The sequence below is a fragment of the Triplophysa rosa genome, linkage group LG7 (genome assembly GCF_024868665.1).
Source record: "Triplophysa rosa linkage group LG7, Trosa_1v2, whole genome shotgun sequence".
Lineage (NCBI taxonomy): Eukaryota > Metazoa > Chordata > Actinopteri > Cypriniformes > Nemacheilidae > Triplophysa > Triplophysa rosa.
This window is the reverse complement of record NC_079896.1, coordinates 6,571,864-6,596,173: the sequence shown is the minus strand read 5'-3', so window position 1 is coordinate 6,596,173 and position 24,310 is coordinate 6,571,864. Positions and strand designations below refer to the sequence as shown.

Here is a 24,310-nt window from a genome sequence, read left to right as displayed (position 1 = left end):
CAAAATAAAACCAAGGAAGCCTTGTGCCTCCTGAGGGCAGATGTAATTTTGGGGGAATTTATTCTATAGGCTATAGTTATTTTCTTGGTATGATTAGATGGAGACTCTATATTTAGCAGTTATGTGACTGAATATAAATAAAAGTTAACTATGAACTTCAATATGCAATATGAATAAATGAACAGAAAACAGATGGTCCGCATACAATATATCGTTAAACTCCCTTTTAACTTAACAAATAGCTAGCCGAACACACACTTCCCAAGAACAAAGCACTAAAAATGTGTTTCATCTCCAAATATCTGTTCTCTAGTGTCGTGAACGCGTGTATCGCGTGGGCGTCGGCCGCGTCGCCCAGGGTGAGTGAGAGCGCGAGGCAGGCGAGCGCGCTACAGATCTATTTGATGCCACAGTTATTGATGATAAACATCGCACCCCCACTACAAACATCTCTCGTGTTTTTGTTTTGATTTTGCGCGTGTATTCGCAATGCAAAATTGCATGGGAAATATAAATGGGAGTTACTTTTAAGGTAAGTCTCCGCCCAGGGGGAGTCACAGCGCTTTATCCACCTGCCAGACTCCTTCAGTGGCAGACGAGCATTGGACCTGATGAGAGCGGCCACGCTTGGACGAAACACAAGGGAGCGTTTAAAAACTCCCGTCGAGGGGTGTACGAGCACGGAATCGGAGTCAAAAGCAGGAAAATAAGGAGCGAGTACTTTTTGGACACTTGTATGCAGTGACGGACGATTTACTTTTGGTGGACGCGTTGCTTTTCTTTATGCGCGTGCGTTTGTTTGAGGATCGCAAATGATTTGCACGTTGGGACACATAGGATCGGACGTGTTGTAGGTGAGTTCTGCGGTAATTGCAGTTTATTGTAAGGTTAAATGAATGGAAATAAAAACATCTCATTCACACTTTACTCTAAATCGAGCACTTTATCCAATCTTACATTCCAAGAGGTGGCACACACATTTGCTATTTGCAGATGTTACACATTTTTTTAAGAGGGTGAGGTTATTGAAAAAATATTATAGTCATTCAGAATAAAAATTGTTTTTATGTACATATATTAAGAATACATCCTGAATGATTTATTCTTGCTGGAAAGGAAAATGCCGCTGCTGTTGACAATTGAAGTTCATTTATAGCATCCTTTTGTGTTAACTTATTTTGTTTAGTGATTACAATACGCTGATGGTCCTATTGAATACTGTTATTGTCCTGTAAACATGTATAACAACAACAAAAAACATTTGAGCAAAATCAGATCGAAATAAATCTACACAGCAACCAATAATAACTGATGTGATCATTTGAGTGTCGCAGTAAAGGTAAATATATCAGGAACTTTTTTCAGCACATTCATATTTATTTTAATATTTTGTGCCTTCCCACATAGGACTGAATAAATCTCTAGTGGGTCTTTGGATAAAGCAACCATGCAGGGAGCCAGGACTTTGGTGCTGGGGACCCTTCTGGCCTCTGTGTTCTCAGCTGTCTCGGTCCACAGCAACCTTTTGTCTTCACTGCCACCCGCCTCTGTTCCACGAGTCTCCCTGTCCTTCAAAGGTAGGATGCATCTCCTCTGTTTGCTTATTCTCGCACTGTTGCTCTGTGGATGCCTACAGCCCCTGCTGGAGATGAGCTTCACTGCTGTTCAAATATATACATAACTGGAAATTTGATCTAGATTGAATCCATAGTGCATATTAAATTAGCTTCCATTATATTGGCTGTATTATTTGCTGTAATAGTTTTTCAATGCAAGCCTTCTTTAATTGAGTCTGGTGGGCTTTTTCAGTTTTGGCTCATAAATTGCTGAGCAAGCTACACTCCCCTTCTTCTGTTACCTGTCCGTTTCACCTTTCTATTTCAGAGAGTTTTAACTAATTTTCCTTTCTATTCTATGTCCTGAATTGCCCGTTTTTGTGTTTCTTTAGTTGTTTTTTCTAACGCTCCTGGACGTACAGCGCGCCAAACAGAAAGACCTGAATGTTTTGTTTGCTCATCACTCTGTGACTGCGAGTTTAACCCATTCTGAGGGAATTGGTTTTCATGTTGGGTCTGTTGGGGTTTGTGCACGCCTCTTGGTTGGCTAAGCAATGCAATTAGTTTTTAGTTCTGAAAGAGTATTTCCCTTGCGGATTGTCTGAACTATTTTCTTCTGAACATCTGTGTTCTTGGTAGTTTCCCATTTTCAGGGACTGTGCATTTCTAACTTCTACTTCACATCACAATGGTTTTGGAAGAACATGGCACTACCATGCCAAGGGCATGAGTTTTATTCCTAAGGATCTTATTTGCTGGAAAAATGTACAGCTGCATATAACATTGAATATTGCTTGAATGTAAGAAAATGTTCCTTATTTTGTTAAATTTGCTTATAAGTTTAAACATTAAGGCTTTCTATCGAAAATGAATACTGATACTGATAGATGTATGCTTTTGCTCATATTGTTTTGGTTGGTTTCTCTAGACCTGTGCTTGTAGTGATAATGTACTGTACTTCTGTCAGTCAAGACAATATCCACTCTTAACTGCCAAGACACACTGGAGAACATATCTCAAGTATACATGGGAGGGATATTTCAGCTTGTGATATGACAAAACATGATCTGTGAGCTGTCTGGAGATTATCAAAATACCACAGCAGAACTATTGATGAAAAATAGAACTTGGTCTGGTTTATGTAGGACATATTGGAAGCACATTAGATAAATCATGGTTTATATGTCTGGCTTCTTTATTTCTCAGTCCAACAGCTTTAACTAAACACTTCAAGCATGTCCCTGCCCTGAAATTGTTCGTTTTGTGCAAAAAGAGTACATTTGTTGGCTTAAATTCAGCTCTTCTGTCCCACAAACAGCTCAAGCTCAGCAGAATCCTGTTTTGGTTTTGTACTCTGTCTGGGTCATTAGAAAATCATTATGGCGGCTAGCCGAAAGCCAAGCTTTGGCCATAATCATCTGGCTTTGTGCCCTGTGGCAAGTCTTTGAAATATACAGGACATCCTGTCATACGTCTCTCTCAGTTACTTAAATATGAGGTACGACTGTTTATGTCATGAGGTCAGAAGTTGTTTGTGGCTGTAATGGGGTGGCACAATGCTGAAGTGTTGGATGAGATTTATTACTTGTTTAGAGCACAATTGGTCAACTTTGGAAAGCTCACAGTCGGTGCCACAAAATCACAGTCAACATTTGCAGAATGTTGGCAAACGAACAACGGCGGTACCCATTTAATTCTATTGTATGGACACAAAACCAGTGCAATACAATGGGTGACTTTGTTGTTCGGTTACCAACATTCTTGAAAATATCTTCTTTTCTGTTCTACGGAAGTCATACAGGTTAAAGTGGTGAGAAAATGATGGCAGAATAGTCCCTGTTTTACGTTATTGTGCTGCAGATGTTCTTGATATAAACTATACGATCTTAACCGGTTTGGACATTTTAATGTTGCACTGTACATGCTGTAATAACTCCAGCCCGGCCTTTAATCACTATGGTAAGAAGTAATGTTTGTGATTATTGCAGTTGCCATAATAATGACAACATCACACAAGCCAGAAGAACTCGAGGGCCTCCTGCAGCCCGAGGGCCGCGTGTTAAGTAGTTCTGCTTTAGACAATATGCAATTTCATGCATGGTGTGTGATGATTCGACGTAGCTTAAGGTGCCGTTTAAGAAAAAAACAGGGTAAAGAAATTAATGCCTTTCAAAGTATCTTCCCTGGGGGAATTCAGGTAAAATGCTGCAAAGTGAAACTCGCACACACATTTGGTATCTCCCTCTTTCTTATTTTCCAGTACGAGCATGTAGGGAGGGCAGGGAACCCTGCCAGACAGAGTCAGTTTCAGAGTCTGAGGGAGGACTTGGCTGCCTTTGGTGGTGTCGGTGAGTTAAGAGAGGAGATACCAGTGTCGTCTTGTGCCCTTTTACATTACAGACAGTCCAGGCCGGCACATTTCTGGAAGCCAAGATAAATCATCTGTGAAGTTCAAGGTCTAGTGAACTGTATCGGACATGACTTTATGACATGAATTATTAGGGAATTTCAGGCCTTCAGTTTTCATTTTGTGTTCGGGATTGTGCAAAACCTAAAAATGAAAATTCTGTCATCATTTACTCACCCTCTTGTCAATTCTTTCTTCTGCAGAACACAGTAGAAGCTATTTTGAAGAATGCCTGTAATCGAACAATGGCGGTACCCATTGACTTCTATTGTATGGACACAAAACCGATGCAAGTCAATGGGTACCGCCGTTTCTTTGGTTACCAACATTCATCCAAATATCTTCTTTTTGGCCAAGAAAGTAAGTCATACAGGTTTGCAATGACAAGAGGTTGAGTAAACGATGACAGCATTTTTATTTTTAGGTGAGCTATCGCTAACTTAAAGTGTCTGTGCAACACAAGGTGACTTTTTTGATTTCCTTTTTCTTTCTAACACGCATACACACCACACACATTTAAACATTTCTGTTTAAATCCCCTCTTTTCCATCTATCTCTGCAAGTCTGGGATTTACATGCTAAAAAGTAGCCCAGATGACTTCTGGAGTCACATGGCAAGCTAAGTTCATCTTTTTGCGTACCAGCACTCGCATAACTCCTCGTTTTGGACATGACAATGGATTTATGAGCATGTTTATGCATATCATATCGCTGTACAGTGGTTGAGAAACCAAGGGCTGGTTCATGGAGGAATGCTGTGTGTGCCTGTGTGTGTATGAATAGTGCCACGGGTGTTGTTTGTGCACATTGTTTTAATTTAAATTCCATCGGTAGAGTCTCAGAAGGATAGTACACTCATTGCTCAGTTAGACGAATGTACGCAGACACTTTGAAGCCATAATCTCAAGGTGCTCGAGGGATGTGAAGGTGGAGAGGACAGCAATGCATATCACGATTAAATCAAGCAAACAAAGTGTTATGACATCCTTGTGGGTAACGTTCTGCAAAACACGTTTTTCTAAAACAGCCCGTCTGCTGTAGACAATAGTCTGTGAAGTTTTTCTAATGGGAGATTGTGAAAGCCTCTGGTTTGAGAGCTTTTAGAAATCTTTATATATTTCTTGATAGACTGGCCTACAATAGTTAAAAGTGCATTAGCTTTAATTAAAACTCACGTTAGCTATATCTGGCTCTGTTCAGAATGACATTGTAAACAAGATACATTCTCATTTAAATATTTGACCAGGGCACAATATGAGTGAGGTTGTCTGAGGTGGAGTCTATTTTTATCTTCAAACAAGCTCTAATAACAGCCTATTTAAGGGTGCTGGGGCTGAGGTCATGACCCCAAAAACAGGAGCAGGTCCCTTTCAGGCAGTCCGTCCTCACTCTGTGTGGGAAAAAAGTGAACAGATTCCTCCTATAAATGCTTGTTACACTAATCTACCACCCCATTTGAAAGCATTTAACGGTTCTTGCTGTTTATTTCATCATTGTTGAGAAACACCTGGATGCAATAATGGGCCATGTGTGAAAATGGAGACAAATATATCCAAACAGCCAATTGGAATTATACTTCTGAAGTGAGATTTTATTATCTTATATCCATACCAAACAATGTGTGTACACCCCTATATAATGAAATGGCAGGATTTACTTTATTCCAGAGCATCTGCTGAGACCGAGATACCTGTATAGCTAAAGGATATGTTTGATTTCTTATCTCATACTAGTGTTACAATACTTTCTATGCCATTTATTTGTTTTTTGTAATTGAAAACGTGTTTGGCCTTAAGCATGACATGTTTTCATTTTGCAGGAAGAGAGAGATAAAGAGAAAGTATTAGTAACAACTCGAATTATTGTACACGCAATACTTCACACTCATGAGTTGATTTAGTTCATCCTTATGTTGTCTATAACTGGACTCTAACTGGGTCAATCGTGACACGAGAGAATTCACTAAGTGCTTCTCTCTAACACACACACACTTGCAGATAGACAGAGAATGGAAAAATCATGTGTAAGAGAGAGCCCCTGAGCAATCAATGTTTCTCTGAAAGGTGAACCTCCTTCAACCTGCCAAGATCCGCCTAAGAGACCCGTTCAGACAGAAGATGAGACTGTCTCTCACAATTTCACATCAGAGATGAACTAACAGCTTTACACACAATGCCAATCAGTGAGGATTGTTACTTCAGACATGTCTCACCTGTGGTGATGATGGGAAATTATCTGAAAGCGATTGTGCGCGCACATGCGCGCGCGTGTGTGTGTGTGTGTGTGTGTGCATTTGTCTGTGTTTTTGGCCCGATCTTCAGTCTCCCTCAGCGGCGTCTTGTATCAATTTTCCCTGATCCAACTAAAAATACGTTTGTCTTCAGGTAACAGAGCTTTTTTATTTTTAGCTAAAGCTCACAAGCTCAATCGTGCTCTCGTTTTGTAGGCGAAAGCGCAGCGATGTATCAAAACGGTATTAAAAAGCAGAACGAGATGGAAATCATCTAAAATGCATTATTCTGAGCTGCTCCCATGGGGCGTTCTCTAATGGAGCGCTTGGCAGAGAAATAAACTTAACCTCGTGACCCTACATCGAGTTTCAGCTTCATAAGAATCACTTAGAAAAGGCTGTATGGGACGCAGACAGGCGAGGTCTTGGAGGCCTGTTCTTTGTTCTCTGGTCTTTTCTTTTTGCCAAAGGGTGATGTGGTCATGTGCTGTATTAACGTCTCAGTCTAGTGGTTCGTAATTTAGTATTGGCACTTGAAAGATTTTCACATTCGTTTTATATGAGAGCAAATGTTTTTGTCTGTGATGCAGGGGTGCAGCAGATGCTCTCAGTGCGGTTGTGTCAAGGTGTTGGTGTATCCCAGCATCCTGTGCTGCTGAGCTGGATCTGAACTGTCACATTGAGCGGAGAGCCGAGGTGACAGCAGCAGAGCTAAATATAGAGACCCTGCACTCCTACACCACCCCTTACCTTCTCTTCTCTGTATTTCTCAAACAAAAACATACCGAAGAGTACCATAGTAAGCGTGTTTTTAGGCGTGTACCATGGCAATACGGACGTTTTTGTTAATCATGGTGATCCCATATTTTGTTTAAAATTGTTGTTAACACCATGTCACGTGAATTTGGTATTCATTCAGCATCATGATGATATTGTATACGTTGTATTCATATAATACAATATATTAAGTTAAAAGTCACAGTATTGCTACAGAACTATAGTGCCTTTGATCTGTTTGGTGAAAAGATCTGATGAAAATATATCCAGGTCAAATTTTACCCAATAGAAAAAAATTAATTGGCGGGAATGTAATTTTTTTTTCTTTAGCGATTCATATAATCCTGGATTCTCTCCTAGTTTTACTTTCTATCTCTGTTTTCACAAAATTTTTTATCTCTTGATTGTCATCTTTAGCTTTTCTCTTCATTCGCTCTGCTCTCAGGGGAGGTGTCAACATGTCACCCTCCCGAAGGAGTAGGAGCACAACCATAAGGAGAGAAAGAGCACAGATACTCATTTTGGGTGAGGTCTGGGTCAGACGAGTCATACAGATGGGCGTGTGGGTTAGTGGACGTGTGTTTGACAGGGAGATGCTCATTTCAAGAAGCCGTCATGGAGACTCAGGGTCCAGGCGGTCACGTCCAGGCACTTTTGAGGGATCATCAACTCCTTAACTTAATAAAGGAAATCATAAGAAAGGTTTGCAAAAAAAGGTATCTTTAAAGGGATAGTTTACCAGAAAATGAAAATTGTCATCATATACTCACCCTCGTGTGATTCAAAACCTGTATATGGTGTTTTCTGTGGAAGAAAAAGAAGATATTTTAAGAAATGTCTTAATGGTTTTGTGTCTACAATGGAAGTCAATGGTTCCAATGTTGTTTGGTTACCAACGCTCTTCAAAATATCTTCTTTTGTGTTCTGCAGAAGAAAGAAAGTCAAATAGGTTTGCAAGGGTGAGTAAATGAAATAGTTCTCATTTTTGGGAGAACTATCCCTTTAACCAATTCAATTGAATGGAGATGTAGTGGAGACCTACTGCTTCTCAGGCTTGTGCGTTTGCTATAGAGTCAGAAGAGATCGTAATGTTTCAAAATGTGCTCAGATTTGCCAAAATCCCAACATTTAAAATATTTATATATGAACTCAAACATTTCTCAAATATCAAATTGTATGCTATCCACATAGTGTATTTTTTAATTGTATAGTTATAAAAATTAAATCTTACAACATTACCTTACTGCCATTTGTGTCCATTTTGTGATTTTTGCAGCCTAATCTAACAGGAACTTATACTTTATGATGTTGGTCATTTGTATTCACGATGCGAAGTGCGCAAAAAAGTATGATTATTAGAAAAAAATTGCTGGCCCATAAGCAGGTTTTACAAAAATGTGCAAAAGAGATGCAACAAATTCCTGCAAATTATGAATTGCCATGAAGTTGTGTTGGAATTTTGGGTGATCATCAAGTTGACGCAATAGGAAACCAACATAATAACTAAGCTACTGTATAAAAGAGAAAAATAAGACTATTAATATTTCTGTCTTTAAATGCAGCCCCACAACATACGATTTGCTGCTGTTGTCTAATGTAAAATCATTTTCTCTTTCTGCATACAAAGAAAAATTTGTCTGTCATCACTTTTTGTTATCTTCATTGTACAACATGCCAAGCACATCCACACTCATCTTACAACACTCATGTGTGCAGACTGTATGTATTAACGGTTTTATCGTTCCTCTGTTCTCATCTAACTAATCGCAGTTCATTCTGACACAATCACTCCCCTCACGTTACATTTCGATCTGTCTGTAGCGCTCATCACTAATACACTGTTAGCGTCAAAGACACTTAAAGTGTCAAGATTGTAGATGACTGCTTTGTTTTGAAACAGCCTTAGAACCAAAGGTTATCCGATCTGGATAGCACTGTCAGCTGGTTTGATGTGTTTCTTTCTCGAGTGTAACGTGAGGGATTCTGTAAGCTCATGTGGAGAATCAAAACATTTTTCTATTACTGTTGGAGAGCGAGTTTGGGAAAATGGGGAAATCTTTTTCTCACTGTGATGAGTGCGAGACAGTGATTCTCTGTTTGGGCATTGTGGTTGTGTGATGGTGTCTTTTGTGCCTGTCCCATGATAATTGTGGTTTGTGAGAATAAAATGTGTAAGAGAGACTGAAAATAACCCAATGGATGTATAGGTTCGACTGGGGTTAGTTGTCACACTTCTTACTCCCAAGGTATGTTTATTTTGAGAAGTCAGTTTCTGTAGGCACATAACTTAAGACCTAGGTCTTGAGTGTATGAAGGTAACAAATATTTACACCTTTATTACCTTTTGTGACAACATGCAACATTTTGTGTAACAACTGCATACAGGAACTTTCCATTTCAAGCTAACACAAAAATATAAAACTGTTTTGGACAACAACCTTTAAAATAGTGTGAATTGATCAAATTAAATCATGTGACAACTTGCCCCAATCGGCTATTATGAAAATAAAAATACAAGTGAGAATTAGAATATAATGGAATGGGAACTGAAGTTTAGTGTAATTTCGTAAATTCTGCAACTTGTTTAGTGACATTAAAATGGGAGTGACATGACTCTTTTGGTGTCACACAAGTCTCTGTTCTCTTGGACTCTAATTGCACCCGGTAGGAAGTGAAATATCCCCTTTGATTTGTCCTATTGTGATCCTTCACCGCAAATGGAGAAGAAAAATGACTGTGTGGTCCACCGTGATGTGATTTGTTCAGACACACCAACATTTAGGTCTGTTGTAATGGGTGGTTACAACAGCCTTTGACGCCAGGCAGCTTTACTGAACCACAGACCTGGACCCCCGTGACACTTTTTGTGCAGTTAGGGGAGTCCAGAACTTGTTATTGAGATGCTGTTTGACACTGAACAGAAAATATATGCATCTGAAATGTGGTTAACAGTAGCTCTTTAGATGCAAGAGATTTAATCAAGTCTTAGAGATGACCCAAAATTAAAATTTTCTTTCAGCTGGTGGGAAAGATAACAAATGACAAAAAAAATATATATATATATATATATGTATATATATATATATTTTTAGGATATTGGCGTTAGAAAACATAATAATAATAAATTATTAAACAATATAATATATAATAATTAAATACAATATAAAATGATTTAATAAATGTATAATATAATAATAAATATAATTTAGATATGATTTGTACATACTTTAATATTAGGGCTGTCAAACGATTAATCGCGATTAATCGCATCCAGAATTAAGGTTTGTGTTTACATAATATATATCTGTGTACTGTGCATATTAATTTTGTATTTATAAAGACAAAACATACACATACTTGTCTATAAATTTTTAAGGTATTAATTTATATTTACCAATAATTGAAATTGTAAATAAAAGTTTATTAATAGTTATATTTTTCTTAAATATATGCATTTATGTGTATGTGTTTATAAATACAAAATTAATATGCACAGAACACCGGCATATATTATGTAAACACAAACTTTTATTCTGGATGCGATTAATCACGATTAATCGTTTGACAGCCCTATTTAATATATAATTATACTTTGCATTTTATATTATATTTTATATTTCTTAGACCAATATTAATTGTTTCCACGCAATGGTTGTTCATATTGTGTTATTATTCAGGTTTAGAACGATATAAGGTTGAGTATATAGTTGTTGGGTCAGCTGTTGTTTTAAGGTTAAAGTGTTCCTCCAAAAAGGCAGAGTGATATGAAAAAAAAGAAGATTGTGGATTTATTTGATTAATCTCTATAAATATTCCATGTTTATGTCAGTGTGTGCATGTGTCTGTTCGTCCACTTGTGTCTTCCCATCAACAAACTTGACAATGCCTTCTCCTTGTGTCTGCTGGTTTGGTTGCCATGGAAGCACTTCTTTTGTTACCTGTCGCTGCGTTATGGCAGATTTCACCTGTTATTTAATCGCTGTGGTTTTCTGCATCCAATTCCAGGAAATTTGTATTTCCTATTGATCTACAGTAATAAAAAAGCAAATACTTTTTTAAAGTATAAGCAAATGAATGACCCCACATGAAATAATTTGAGTCTGGACAAGCCAAGTTGTTTAATTCCCTGACACATGCACAGAAAGCCGCAGAAAGATATTCTCCCTCCAGATGTGGTTTGGGTGTGGGAGTTACAGCCTGGAGGTTACTAGACAGTCTTGACCTCAGGGGGGCCGTGAGGTCAAGGGTTCCTCTCTCTTCATGTTGTTTTAGACTGCCACCATTTATTACCATCTGTCAGTCAGGCACGGACCCTAATGCCGAGGCAGTACTTAGACTCAGACAATGACCCGTTCTGACACACCGGAGCATCGCGATGGGGAGGAAGCAGAGGGGGAGCTGGCCAATCCGAGCGGAGGGATGGAAAGAACACAACGTGAATCACAACAAGGGTTATGGGGTGGTAAAAGGAAAAATGTGTCTGTCACTGACTGGCAGGCGTTCCTTTATGATTTTAGAGGACAGTGAAGGACAGAAGAGAGAACAAGGTAAATAGAGGAACCAGTTTAGAAAGGAAAGAAGAGAGTTAATGCTTATGTTCTGTTAACATTTAGGGACCTCAATACTGTATGTGTATGTGTAAAAATAATAAAAGCAATTAAATTGTTTGTGAAAAAAAGTTATTTAAATTATGGTGTATTGTAGTATTGCCCCAGCATGTTTTTTTTGGGGGGGGGGAAGACGCTTTTCTAAACATATTATGTACTGGTGTTAGAATCATTTACATGACAAGGGAAAATATGAAACCTGGTTTTACTGTGCTGTGCTCATGTAGTGTTTTGTAAAGTAAATACAAGTTTGAGTGAATTACATACCTGACAGTATAATGATATGGTTGATAAGATGTTGCAATCATAATTATTGTAAGCAGCACCAGTAATCTTCTCTTGTGTTTAATTCAATGAGAGCTTGTTTGTGCGTCTCTCAGGTAAGTCCCTCATCCAGATGTCACTGTGGAGAAATTATACAGGTGGGCTGGTGAATTAGAGGGGTGGGAAGATGCGTGTGTTTCTGAGTCTCAAGAGACCACATTCAATGCTGTTTACATGTGTGAATATTGTGCGGGTGTGCCTGCAGTGCGTGACCGATGCTGGAAATGATGCTGTCTTTTGGTGGCTGTGAACAGTCTAGACAGGTTGTTGTTTAAAGTGATAGTTCACCCAAAAATGAAAATTCTGTCATCATTATTCACCCTCTTGTCATTTCCAACCTGAACGGTTTTCTTCTGCAGTACACAAAAGAAGATATTTTCAAAAATGTTGGTTACAACGGCAGCACCCATTGACTTGCATTGGTTATGTGTCTGTTTAAAAGAAGTCAATGGGGACTGGCGTTGTTGTTTTCCTTTCTCTCTCTCCTCTCATTCCATTCTTCTGCCTCTTTTCACCTTCCCTCCTCTTGCATTTCACATCTCCTTTCTTGCCCAAAATCAACAGTTAAAATTGGTCCAATTTGCTAATTCTCTTCTACCCACGGTCTGCTTTGAACTTTACATGCACCTCAGCAAAGAAGCACCAGTGAAGTCTAATATAGGACGAAGTCATGTTCTCATCCCACGTGCGCACACACAAAATCCCCAATGAAACTATGACTGACATGTTTATGTTGCTGGAGTGAAATATTCCCGGCTACAATTACTCGGGAAATACATTTTTAATGAAAAATCATTGTCCTTGCTGCCACCAACACAAGATGGGAATACTTTTAGACACTTGGATTTGACTCAGATGAAATGGCGTGGTAATATTAACTCTCGCTTGATCTTCTACCAGATATTAACAAGTGATTAAAATGTATTTGAACAACAGATTAATTCATTAGAATTTGAAAGAGATTATCAAGATAAACATGAACACATTGTGAATAGTAAAGACACTTAAAGTGTAAAACGAATAGTAAAAATAATTCTGTTATCGTTCTTATCATTCGAAGAACAATGTAATGGATCAGACAGCAGATGAAGGTACAATATTCTGAGAGTCGCGTCCAAAATGTCTGGAAGAAGAAACGAGGAATCTTTTGGCAAACAAATGATTTCATTAATTGTGGTCTGATCACTACAGTGCCTGGACAGAACATTGAATCATTTTTACAGTTTTAGAGCCTTCGCAGTATAGAGACAAAGGTCAAAATCATTCCTCTTTCAGACACAATTTGGTTAAAACCTAAAGATTAAGTATCATCCCTTCATAGTTGAAAAATATAGCACGGAGTCCAAATCATTTTTGCTTTTTACAGTTTTCTGCAGCTTGAATCTCGAGTCCGTCAAACTGCTCCCAGTGGAGACATGAGCTTTGCAAAATAGATATGCTAAACCTTTATCCTGGGAAATTAAAGATGGAGAGAAACAGATGTGAAATCGGAGAGAGCGAAGGATAAATGTGGCTTTTAACATCGTGCACACGTCCCACCGTTAAAACCGTCCCACAATTCATCAGTTTGAGCCTCCTGTAAAATGAGAACGTATTTGCTCGATAACAAGATGGAAACGGAGATACGGAAAAAAAGCATAATAGGATAAGAGAGAGTGCGTGCTGGACAGACGCCAGGAGGAATGTGTTAGGTGTCTGTCTAGAGTCAACTAGCATCTGTTTCGCACTGTCTGCTGATTTTGTTATGAGAAAAAAATATTATATACTTATAATATAACATACAAGCTCTCAACAGAGATGATCTGAAATCTGCTATATACATGTATAGTATATACTGTATGTTTGTATATGTAATATAGTGATATAATATAGTACTTATTTTTGTTTTTTATTTTTAATAAATTTGCAAAGCTGTCAAAAATCAGTTTTTTGTTTTGTCATTATTGTGCATGGAGTGTAGATTAATGTAAAACAATAATCATTTAAAGTAGTTTAAGATAAGACAGCAGCATAACAAAATGGGGGATGAATACTTTTGCAAGCCACTGTATATAGAGAAAAAATATAGATTTTTATTTTGAGTTTGAACATAGTTTGTAAGAATAATATGTTAAATTCAATACAAATATATTTTCTTTTCATAATTTTGCATTTAGATCAGGGTTGGGCCAGTAGACGATGAAATCGTCCATCGCCGATGGCTGACAGACATGACGATATTGAGCTGGCATAGTGATTCCAACAAACGTTTCACTTTCGTCACGTGACTCTCGCTGCTCTGTACAGTAGGCTGCAAATCGCGTTGTAAACATATGAACAAGGCTAAATCCGCGCTCACACTTGACTTTTCGTTCCATTGATTTCCATTCATACGCATGCGAATGCGTCAGACCGGAAACGCAAGCCTGTCCGAAGATATTGCGAATTCGCATCACTTGAGTGCGTGAGACCAATAAGAAGATCAAAACGTCAAAGCCTGACCTCTCGGTACAGAAATGCAGAAAATGGAGGAATTGCTCCTGCCCATTTTCGTACCACCGTCCAATCGATTTTCGCATGCTCAAAGTCAAGTCTGACTGTGGAATTATGGGCATATAAGGTCACACTGTACAGATCAGACTGGCCTGTCTGCGCAGCCCGCGTTGTATATAGAAGACGCATGTCTGCGCAGCCCGCGTTGTATATAGAAGACGCGAGTCTGCACAGTCCACATTGTATAAAGACGCGCCTCATTTTATGACTATTTTATTGAATATAACATCAGAATAACAATACAATCAAGCCTCACTTCATAACTGCCCAGCTCGCGCTGTATAAAAAAGATGCCAAATGTCATCATCCGTCGGGATGTTTTCCCAACCCTAATTTAGATACATAATAGTAACATAAATAAAGAGATGTAAGTTTTGTCAGCCTTGCAAACAATACTTAGAAACGATGACAGCAATAAATACCTTTTTATGTCTGTAGACAAATTCGGGGCCATGTTTCTTTCATAGCTCAAGGCCGGTCAATGTATCAATGATGAGTCAAATCCCGAAGAAAAGACCAATGCATTTGATCTCTGCTTATGATATTCTTCTAATCCAATTGAGACTTTTTGTTCTCATGTCATAACTCCAGACATCTGATCATGACTGATTTTTGATAAATACTGCTGTTGTTTTTTACCTTCGTGTTGATGCAGCCAACCAAAGAAGACCTTATTAATCTCCCATCATTACGTTTCTCTCTTGTTTTCCTTCACAATCCGCTTATCACTAGCTTGTTTCATTTGGCTCGTGAATTCAATTAGTTAACCGAACAAGAGACAACCCCATTAGATAATTTCATGGCTGGTTTAGTGTTAATTGCCTGTAACATGGATTAAATGATTGGTCTTATTAAAACAAGCAGGGTGATCCATTTTTATGGGGGCACATGTAATCGCTACGACTATCTCTTGCAGATGTCAAACTACCAAATTAGAGAAAATTTGTGCTTTTTCCATATCATTAGTTAACATTCCATTCGCAGGCTCTGATTTAAATGCATTTTGTTCTCTTGCCCTTTTCAAGTTAATCTCCATCACTCTAATAGGACTTTAGCCACTTTGAGTCCTTCTGTTTCTGTTTAATATTGTCAGCTAAAGTGACTCCAGGAAAGCTTTTGTTGGTCAGGGAGCGCTTAATGGAACAAAGGACAAGTCAAACTAAATAGAAGTTCATTGCCACCCCTCGTCGCAAATCACATGATCTTTGCTATCAGGCTGGCTCGGGGGTTACGGGGTCAGTGGAGGGGAGTGCCCACTTGTCTGTCAAATGAGAAAGGGGGCTTTAGCTGGAAAGCCTGTGCTTGTTTTTAGTGGGCGGAGTTTGCTTGTCTGTCACTGTGAACTGCAAAGAGGCGGCAATCCATTGGCTTTTCAAACTGTCAATTAGCTTTGCATTGCATGAGTTATTATTATATATTAATGCAGAATGAGGGAATGCTTTTCAGTGTGCATTAAACTTTTTCTTAAAATTAATTCTTGAAATTGAGTTGATGATTACAGTTTCTCTCATGCTGATCTTGTCTGACTCTAGAGGAGATGCCCATTTGCAACGTAATTAGCGTAAATGTATGTGTTGCCAGAAGTCACATTTAGTGCCCGTGACAAATGGAGTGAGATGCTGGAGCTTGTGCCATTAATAAGAGTGAAGCCCCTCTGTATTAAGATTCTGTCACTGGAACGGACTCCGTGGCCTTGTGTCTGTCTGATCTCTGACATTTAGCTTCTGTGAATATAATGCATAACCTTTGCATAATTAAAACTATTTTGTCATATTTTTCTTGTACAGAAATGTTTCCTGTAACATTTTGTAAATGTTTTCTGTAAGCTTTTTTGATTTAATGCACATTGGGAAAAGAATTTTATATAGAAAAGTTCACTTCTCAGGGTTTATAGACCTGTATTTTTCATGACTGCTATCTTTTAACAGTGTAGTTGATGTCTGAAGAGTTTTTATGAATGGTTGCTGAATGAAAGATGTTAACAATTTGGTGTGTATTATAATATATACATTTGAAAAAAAAAACAATTTTACAGAATTTTACTATTATTGTTTTTACAGACATTTCACGTTTAATGTCCAAAAAACTATAATTTTACGGAATTTTACTGTTTTACAGATTTTTCATGTATTTTGAAATACGGTCAAAAACCGCCAAATTACAGAAAAAGACAGCAGATTTACAAGAAAACAGGGAAACTGTTATTTTACGGAATATTTCTGGCGCCCCAGCTCCAGAATAATTTTTTACGGTTTTTTTTACAGTGTATGTCCTGTTATCTATTATAGGAATCATACATTTTGAGACTAGATGTTTTCATGTTTTTTTTTTGTGAAGTCTTCACATATTATATATCGTTACTACAGCGATGTTGTTTTTCAGTTCATTTGCTGCTGGCATAAGGTTTTATAGAGTCATTGCACGCCAGATTTCTCAAAGGACTGTAAGGGTCTGTTTTGTGGTTAATATGCATTTTGATTGACACCTCCAAAGGGTACTCTCTCCAATTCATATGGTTCCTCTCCCATGAGACTGACCTACATCTATGTTAATGTGTTTTTCTGTGTGTGCCTGAGAGAGTATGTGAGAGTTAAACAACGGGAAAGTGGAGTGCAAGAAACATTACAAAGATAAGAAAATGCAAATATGAGTTTTTGGAGTGAGCTGTCTCTTTAAGAGTTGAACCTGTCATCGTATTTCAGAGCTTTTACAATCAAGGCAGAACAGATGTGAAAGGCACTCAATAAATGAATGAACAGCAATAAATGAACACGCACACACACTTCTCATCAGCAGTCGATCAGTGGCCGCTGCTTTCAAAAGCTTGTTTCTCGCCTGTCACATGCCATTAAGGATTTTTACTTGGTTACGGGTCACTGTGAGCATTCAGAATGACCTTTTCCCTTGTTTCTAAGCAACAGAGGTCAAGTGGATGTGTGTTGAGTATCCAGTAGGCACTCTGCTGACCCTACCTTTAGTGATTGGGGGCTGACTGGTGTTCAGTTCTTTGCTGGGGTGTATGATAACCTTTGTGAACCCTTGACCCTGATTTAGGGAACCAGCGTTGCCATTGTGTGTTGACCTTTTTTTTGTGTCAAGGATATAGGTACCAAACCAACCCACAATGGAGTTCTGAAAAGACACTCATTTAAAATGAGCAAATACTGAATGCACAAAAGGAACCTCCCCTTTTTAGTTTTAATAAAAACATCTTGTTAAATTACTGAGATCAGCTTTGCATCTTGTGCAAAAAAGGATTTTCTTGAACAACTTAAGCAACTTTTGCATAATAAAAAAGTTTAACTTACTTAACCTAACTTACATGCACTGTAAATCTCTTTGTGTCTAAATGTGAATTGGAGATTTGAATGAGAGAATGAATTCAGCAGGTGCTTTCACTCTGTATTTAACACTCTCACCTGACCCAGAAAAGAAGCGGAAGGTGAAAAAATGTAGAGATATGGGTGTGAATAAAAATGAGGATCAGAAATATGTTATCTCTGCCCTGGTATGTAGACACAGACAGCTGAATTGGGAATGGGAGCTACAGGAACCGAAAAGGCGAAAGAAAAGTCTTATGAAATCTGTTTAATGACTATCATGATGGTGTGAAATTTAGAAGGGGATAAGCTAATGTCAAAACATGTTTTACAAAGCAAGAAAGATTGAAAGAATGGAAATAAAATGAGTGAATCTCTGCCGTTTGAATGCGTTTTGAAGCATCTGCCATGAACTGTCCGATTGATCAGCGTGATATTGCAAAATAGGAAGTTGCTGGGATTATCTGTTGACGCCTTCATTTAAAATGAAGCATCCGGGTGATTTGAGATGATAATCTCATAAACACTTCAAAATCTTTCGACACATTTGCGTGCTTGCTTGTATGAGGAGTTGGCTATAATCATGTTGCTTACATAATGGCAAATGTTGTTTTTGAAGGGTTATGTAATATTTATGAAATACTAGTTAGGAATCGACTTGACTGACATATAGCAACATATAGAATGCCAAAAAGAAGGTTACCAAACATCAAACATCATTTTGTGTCATTTTTGTGGCCTATACTGTTTATGTTTCCCATATTTCTTGCTTCCAGGATTCCACACCTACGGTAATACTTTAGAACTATAGCTACAGAGTTTCTCGCAAAGGCCAAACTTGATTCTTCAAGCGCATTAAAAGATATCAATCAAGAATCTAAGGTGTTGCTTTTGGCTGTGTTTAATACACAAAGCAAAATGAAACGATAAGAACAGTATAAGCCGTCAGATGAAATCATAATGCAAAATAAACAGACCCGACTATAACATAATACAGGCCGTGATCTTGTGCAAACACGTTTTGACATCTTTAATAAGCTGGAGCAAGGATTTTGGGTCATCGCACCAAATGGAGCCACGGCCTGGTAATTATTACCATGTTTCTGCTGTTCGGCTGCTTTTTGTGAGAAAAGCTCAATTAAAGGTTTTCGTCTTTTTTTGAAACCATTCACTAGGACTATATGGGCGAGGGCGGCGCGCTGTGCTGGATTCGTCCCTGTGCCTTTGAGCGTGAACTATGACCTTAACTCTCACTGAAGCCATGGGCTAAAGCAAACAGTGATCCCATCAGTCCCTGAGGAGATGCTCCCAACCATACACAGCCCTCTCTTTTATCTGTTTTTGTTCTCTTATTCCTGCTGTGTTCCTTTATTTTATCACGGTTCTTCCCAAGTCATGCTGCCTTTCTTTCTTATTCTTTATTTTTTCTTTCTGTCTCTTGCATTTGAAGTTTTTTACATCCTAAGATTTGATGCACAAATGACAGTGCATTTTTTTCCTGTGTGATTTGATAAAATCTTTCACTTTAATCGTGCCATCTTCCTAGAAGACTCGGCTGAGATAAAGAGGATGCAGTAATCCTTTGTTAGATATGAGGGCTGTTAAAATCAATGCCTCTTATACACATATCAAATGCAAGAGGAGAGTTTTCATCTTGTTACGCATATTAGCAAACACACACACACACTCGATGCGATGGCAGGCAATACAGGTAATGTCTCTCTCTCCTTGTCCTTCAACCTGTCATTCAAATCCGTAGGAGCGGTCAAGTGACAGCGCTTTGAAGCTTAGAGATAAGACCTAATCTTCAAGTGATTATTTAGGCTGGACAGCTGAAGGTAAAAATCAATCTCCAAAGCCTTAGTTATATATTTGTGTGTGTATGTGTGCGTCTGTGTGTGTTAAATTTAGACATGTCAGAGCAGATGAATGATTGTGCTAGTCAAAACCTGAAGTTGCTCCGGTGTCCAGATGTCCTCGAAGTGTCTTTGCTGTCCACAGAGATAGTTTTAAGCAGTTTAGACTTATTTTCCTCCCTGTTTGTTTGAAATAATAAAAAATTCTGGAACTATTAAACAAGAACAAAAAAGTCAAAATTATGAATAAAAGGTTGGAGCAATGGTCTTGGGGTTAGTACACATTGAGCTGTGACGACTTGGCAGACAATGCAGGGTTTGAATCTGGCTTGCAACTGAGTCATATCTTCTTCACCATCAACCCATCAATTGATCAATTCAATGGCAAAACATAAATTATAAAACAAAGTGAGAATGTATATTTCTGATTTGAATACATTGTGTTGAGTGGCAAAAAATAAATCACTGTCAATACTGTATCATAAAAATGCTGCTGTCATTGAAAATACATGTTCATTTACCACGACTGATACTAGACTGCATTATTACTGTTGGCAAAGATACACAGAGATGTCTGAGCACCTGTTGAAACACGGTGGATCTGCCTTTTTGCTTAATGAGAACCCTGAAATGAAAGAGATGAGGAATTCTAGCTATGTGCCAGGAATGCCCACACAGGTAAATGGGTTTTATGTTGTCTATGGCCCCATGCTAACTTGCTTTGAATACGACTCGAGAAGATCTCATTGTCTGATAAGATATTCATATACTGGTAGTGTGCAGAAGTGGATGCCTCTCTATCGCTTGCACATTCCAGTGTATTACCATTGTTTCCAGTGAAACTTGGCAAAGTTTGTGATTTGTGGTCAAGTTAGGATTTTTATAGACAAATGAGTTAAAACTTGATGTGTTTTAAAAATGGGATGTTATTTCAAACATTGCTGTTATGTTAAAACAGAGGTTTGAGGGGAAATTCTTGAGAAAAGTTGATTCCAACATTTATGTGTTTTGCTCAACTTTGTAATTCTTTCCAAAGCTAAATAACCAGAATTGACATTTTTGCTGTACAAACCACGATGCAGATACCGATTCTAAAGAATAAATGAATACTTCTTAACTTTCTGAATGATATTAATTCATATAATGACTATTAATATTGAACATCAAACTGTGATGTTTCTTAACATTTTGTAAATACAGAGCACAAATCCATTGCATTTTCCTGTCCTCTTTTGATTGACAGGATATATCAAGCCTGATCTTCAGCTGTTTTATCGACCGATAGCCAATGGTGTGAAATTTGCTTTTATCAACCGATACTGATTATTGGCCGATATATCGGTGCATCTCTAGTTTCATTTTTTGTTATAATCTTATTTTTATATTCTTTAAAACTCTCGCTCATAGTCTCATCTCTTTTCATTTTGAGGTTGCAAACTTGATTTTGGCTGCTGAGCATAAGCAGTTGTTCTTTTTCTGTCATGGGCTAAACACCAGCTAGCTTTCAGGCTTTGATTTGCTGGTACGTTGTCAAGTTGGACCTACACTGTGGAATCTGGCGCTGATGAATGTAACTTCTAGGTTTGTTTGTAGGTTCAGCTGGATTTTCTCAGGATGGAGTGAGACGGGAGGGTGACCTGCAGATCCTTTGTGAATACGACCCTGTATTCTTTTTTAAGCTTGAAGATTCTCGACATGGATATCTTCTATAGACAGGCAGACAGTCTTAGTGTGCAATCATTGTATGCATTTCATCTACATGTGTGTGTTTTCTAGGAATCGAACCCATGACCTTGGCGTTAGAAGTGTACTTTATCATCTGAGCTACAGGAACATTTTATTATGACAAATCATGTTATTCGTTATCCCCCCCATTTATAATAAACTTTTTGCTTCCTCAAGCCCTTCAGCACAGTTTTCTTTCCCAATACAACTGGGAATTGTTACAGTTGGAATTAAACATGCAATTTTATTTTGGCCAAACTCTCCGTATATTTTAATTTGTATGCAATCCATTCGCCATTGCCAACTGTCTGCAATGCATTATTCCCCTCCACTACCCAGCGTTCTGCAATCCATCCTCAGGTAGACCTTATCAGCTTTAACCTCGCCAGTTCTCAGACAGGAGCCGAAAGTGTGTTGTGCTACAGTAACATGAGTAGTGGCATTCCATTATCCAAAGGCTTCCCTTGACACGCACCGTTCCCCTGGACGCCGCCTTGCAGGAACATCCAATGCAGACCTCTACGGTCAACCAAAGAGTCTTTCCTGTGAACTCTCTGAACCATAACCTACATAGCACAGACTATTTATTGAAATAGTGGCAAGCTCATTGTAGCTTGAGAATGCTTGTGGTGTTTTGTGGGATATCTGTTTGGTTCATGGCAGCGGACATAATTAAGTTAAAGACGTAATTTGAGTGTAACACAAAACATTTTACATGGTTTCACGTAAAAGTAACACACCGCAATACATGGAAGTCTCCAGTAAACCGCAGGCTGTATAAATACTCGCTTTCCAACAATGGGAATTACGCCTGTTGGGTAAAGAGGAAAATAAAGGTGAGACCACAGCATTGGTAGTAATATTGGAAGAGTAGTACTACTGGAAGACAAGGTCAAGAGAGCCAAAAAGCCTAGAGAAATGCAACAAAAACACTAAAACAATTTTAATGACAAAGAACATACTGTAAGAATGAAGCCAGTGCATTGAACCTCGGGGAAACACTCCAGCGAGTGTTCATGTCCAGGGAGCTGTACAGATGTTGTATTTAGAAAAAATAGAGACTTATGATGTTTGGATTGATTGATTGTTTGTGAGTCCTTTTAGAGTTGTAGAGTTTGCAAAGTTGGAACATGAAATGCTTGTGTGGATGTAAATTTAACAGAAGCCTACGATCAATAGTAATAAATCTTGTTTTGATTTAAGTGTTCAGTGTAAAGAAAGTTTATTTTATGAATCTGAATCTGATGGATCCAAGGGTTCTCGACTGAATATGAAATCTAGAAACTGTTGTGGTGGTTTCTTTGTAGGGCACCAGACCCAAGTGCATGAGCACTGGCCCCCTAAGCTAGGGATTGTGAGTTCAAGTCCCATCTGGAATGGCTTTCATAGTAGTGTACACTTGTATTTTAACTAATTCACAACAATAATAAAGATACTTTGTGTGTGAAAAAAACTTCTGTTACGTAACTTCTTTTCTGTAATTACACCTCTTCTCTTGCTGTATATTGTTCTGGTTTATCGCGCTCATGTATATTGTTTTATTACTGATACGTTTCTAGTATTTCTCTTCGATTCGAAGTCGCTTTAGATAAAATTATTTGGTAAATATACAAGTATAATAAAATAGATGTATTTTTGCTGTCATCTTTTAGAATTGAAGTCGACTGGAACTGCCCATCACTTTGCCTTCCTGCTCAACTCGACAGACTACAGAATTCTTCGCATGGACGAGGATCATGATCGCATGTATGTGGGGAGCAAAGACTACATTTTGTCTCTAGACCTGAACGATATCAACAAAGAGCCCCTCATAGTAAGAACCTTCTGTTACACTATCACAAATAGGGTACAATATAGTATTTTGTTCTCTTCAACAAATGGTTAGAAGTTTGATGATAATAATAATAATAATAAAATAATGTTTCATAATTGTTGATCAACCTTTATAATGTATATTTTGTATTATATTTATTTATTTATTTATTATACAGTATATTTATTTACTATAGTATTATATTTAATTTTTACATTTGTATATATAAGATTTTATCATTATTATATAAATGTAATGTTATGTTATGCTTCTAGTGTTTTCAGAAAGAAATGGGACCCAAATGTGTGCAGTAGGCCTATTTGTGGAAAATGTCATTTTCTTTAAATGAGACAAATTGCAACGAATGAAAACTGAGTAAATGTTGGCAGTGTAAGCTGGTCACTGGAGATTTGGATGACCAACATTTGTTTGTTTATCTCTCTCTTTCTCATCAGATTCACTGGCCCGTCATCCCTCAGAGAAGAACCGAGTGTGTCCTCTCAGGAAAGGACATCAATGTAAGAATCCATAAGGGAAAAGACATTTAGACATTGATGTTCTCTTTAGGAGTTTTCCTTCAGATCAGTCTAGACCGTTGCCAGGGTACCACCATCTTGGCCAAGCAGAAAACCAACTCTGTCATTCCAGCATGTGCATGTCAGAAACTACAGTAGCATTCATTCAGAAATGAACACAACATTCATGACATCACTCTGTTTTCGTCAGGGTGAATGCGGGAATTTCATCCGTCTCATCGAACCGTGGAACAGAACACACCTGTACGTGTGCGGAACGGGAGCTTACAACCCCATCTGTACCTATGTGGACCGAGGGCAAAGGTCACAGGTAAACCATCACTCACATGTGACCTGTCACCATTTGCGGGTCAAGGGTTTAATCTGTTGGCTACATTTTTTAAAAGGTATTATGTCATTAGAGTGGAATGTTTCCCCACCCTGGATCAAAGAGTATAATCCATACCACCTGTATGTTTATTGACTGTGTTTAGGAAAGTAATTGTATTTAAAGGTAGTTTCTATTCAATTCCACCTCCCACCTTTCCACGACCACCTTCCATCTTCAACCCCTGTCCCTAAAAATGTCTTTTATAAAATGTGACATAAAATAAAGACACTATTTCGTTAATTGATCAGTTGACAATA

The 24,310-nt window shown here is 38.1% G+C and overlaps 1 protein-coding gene across 2 annotated transcripts in view; it reads left to right on the top strand.

Annotated features, from left to right (window-relative positions):
* The first annotated feature begins 414 nt into the window (after positions 1-414).
* sema3fa (sema domain, immunoglobulin domain (Ig), short basic domain, secreted, (semaphorin) 3Fa) overlaps positions 415-24,310 on the top strand; it is a 40,937-nt gene continuing 17,041 nt past the window's right edge. For both annotated transcript variants that reach the window (XM_057337253.1, XM_057337252.1), the window contains exons 1-5: positions 415-854; positions 1,408-1,577; positions 22,987-23,147; positions 23,603-23,665; positions 23,874-23,993. In XM_057337253.1, the coding sequence (XP_057193236.1) occupies positions 1,448-1,577; positions 22,987-23,147; positions 23,603-23,665; positions 23,874-23,993 (474 nt within the window). In that variant the 5' untranslated portion in view covers positions 415-854; positions 1,408-1,447. The remainder of the gene's footprint in view (positions 855-1,407; positions 1,578-22,986; positions 23,148-23,602; positions 23,666-23,873; positions 23,994-24,310) is intronic.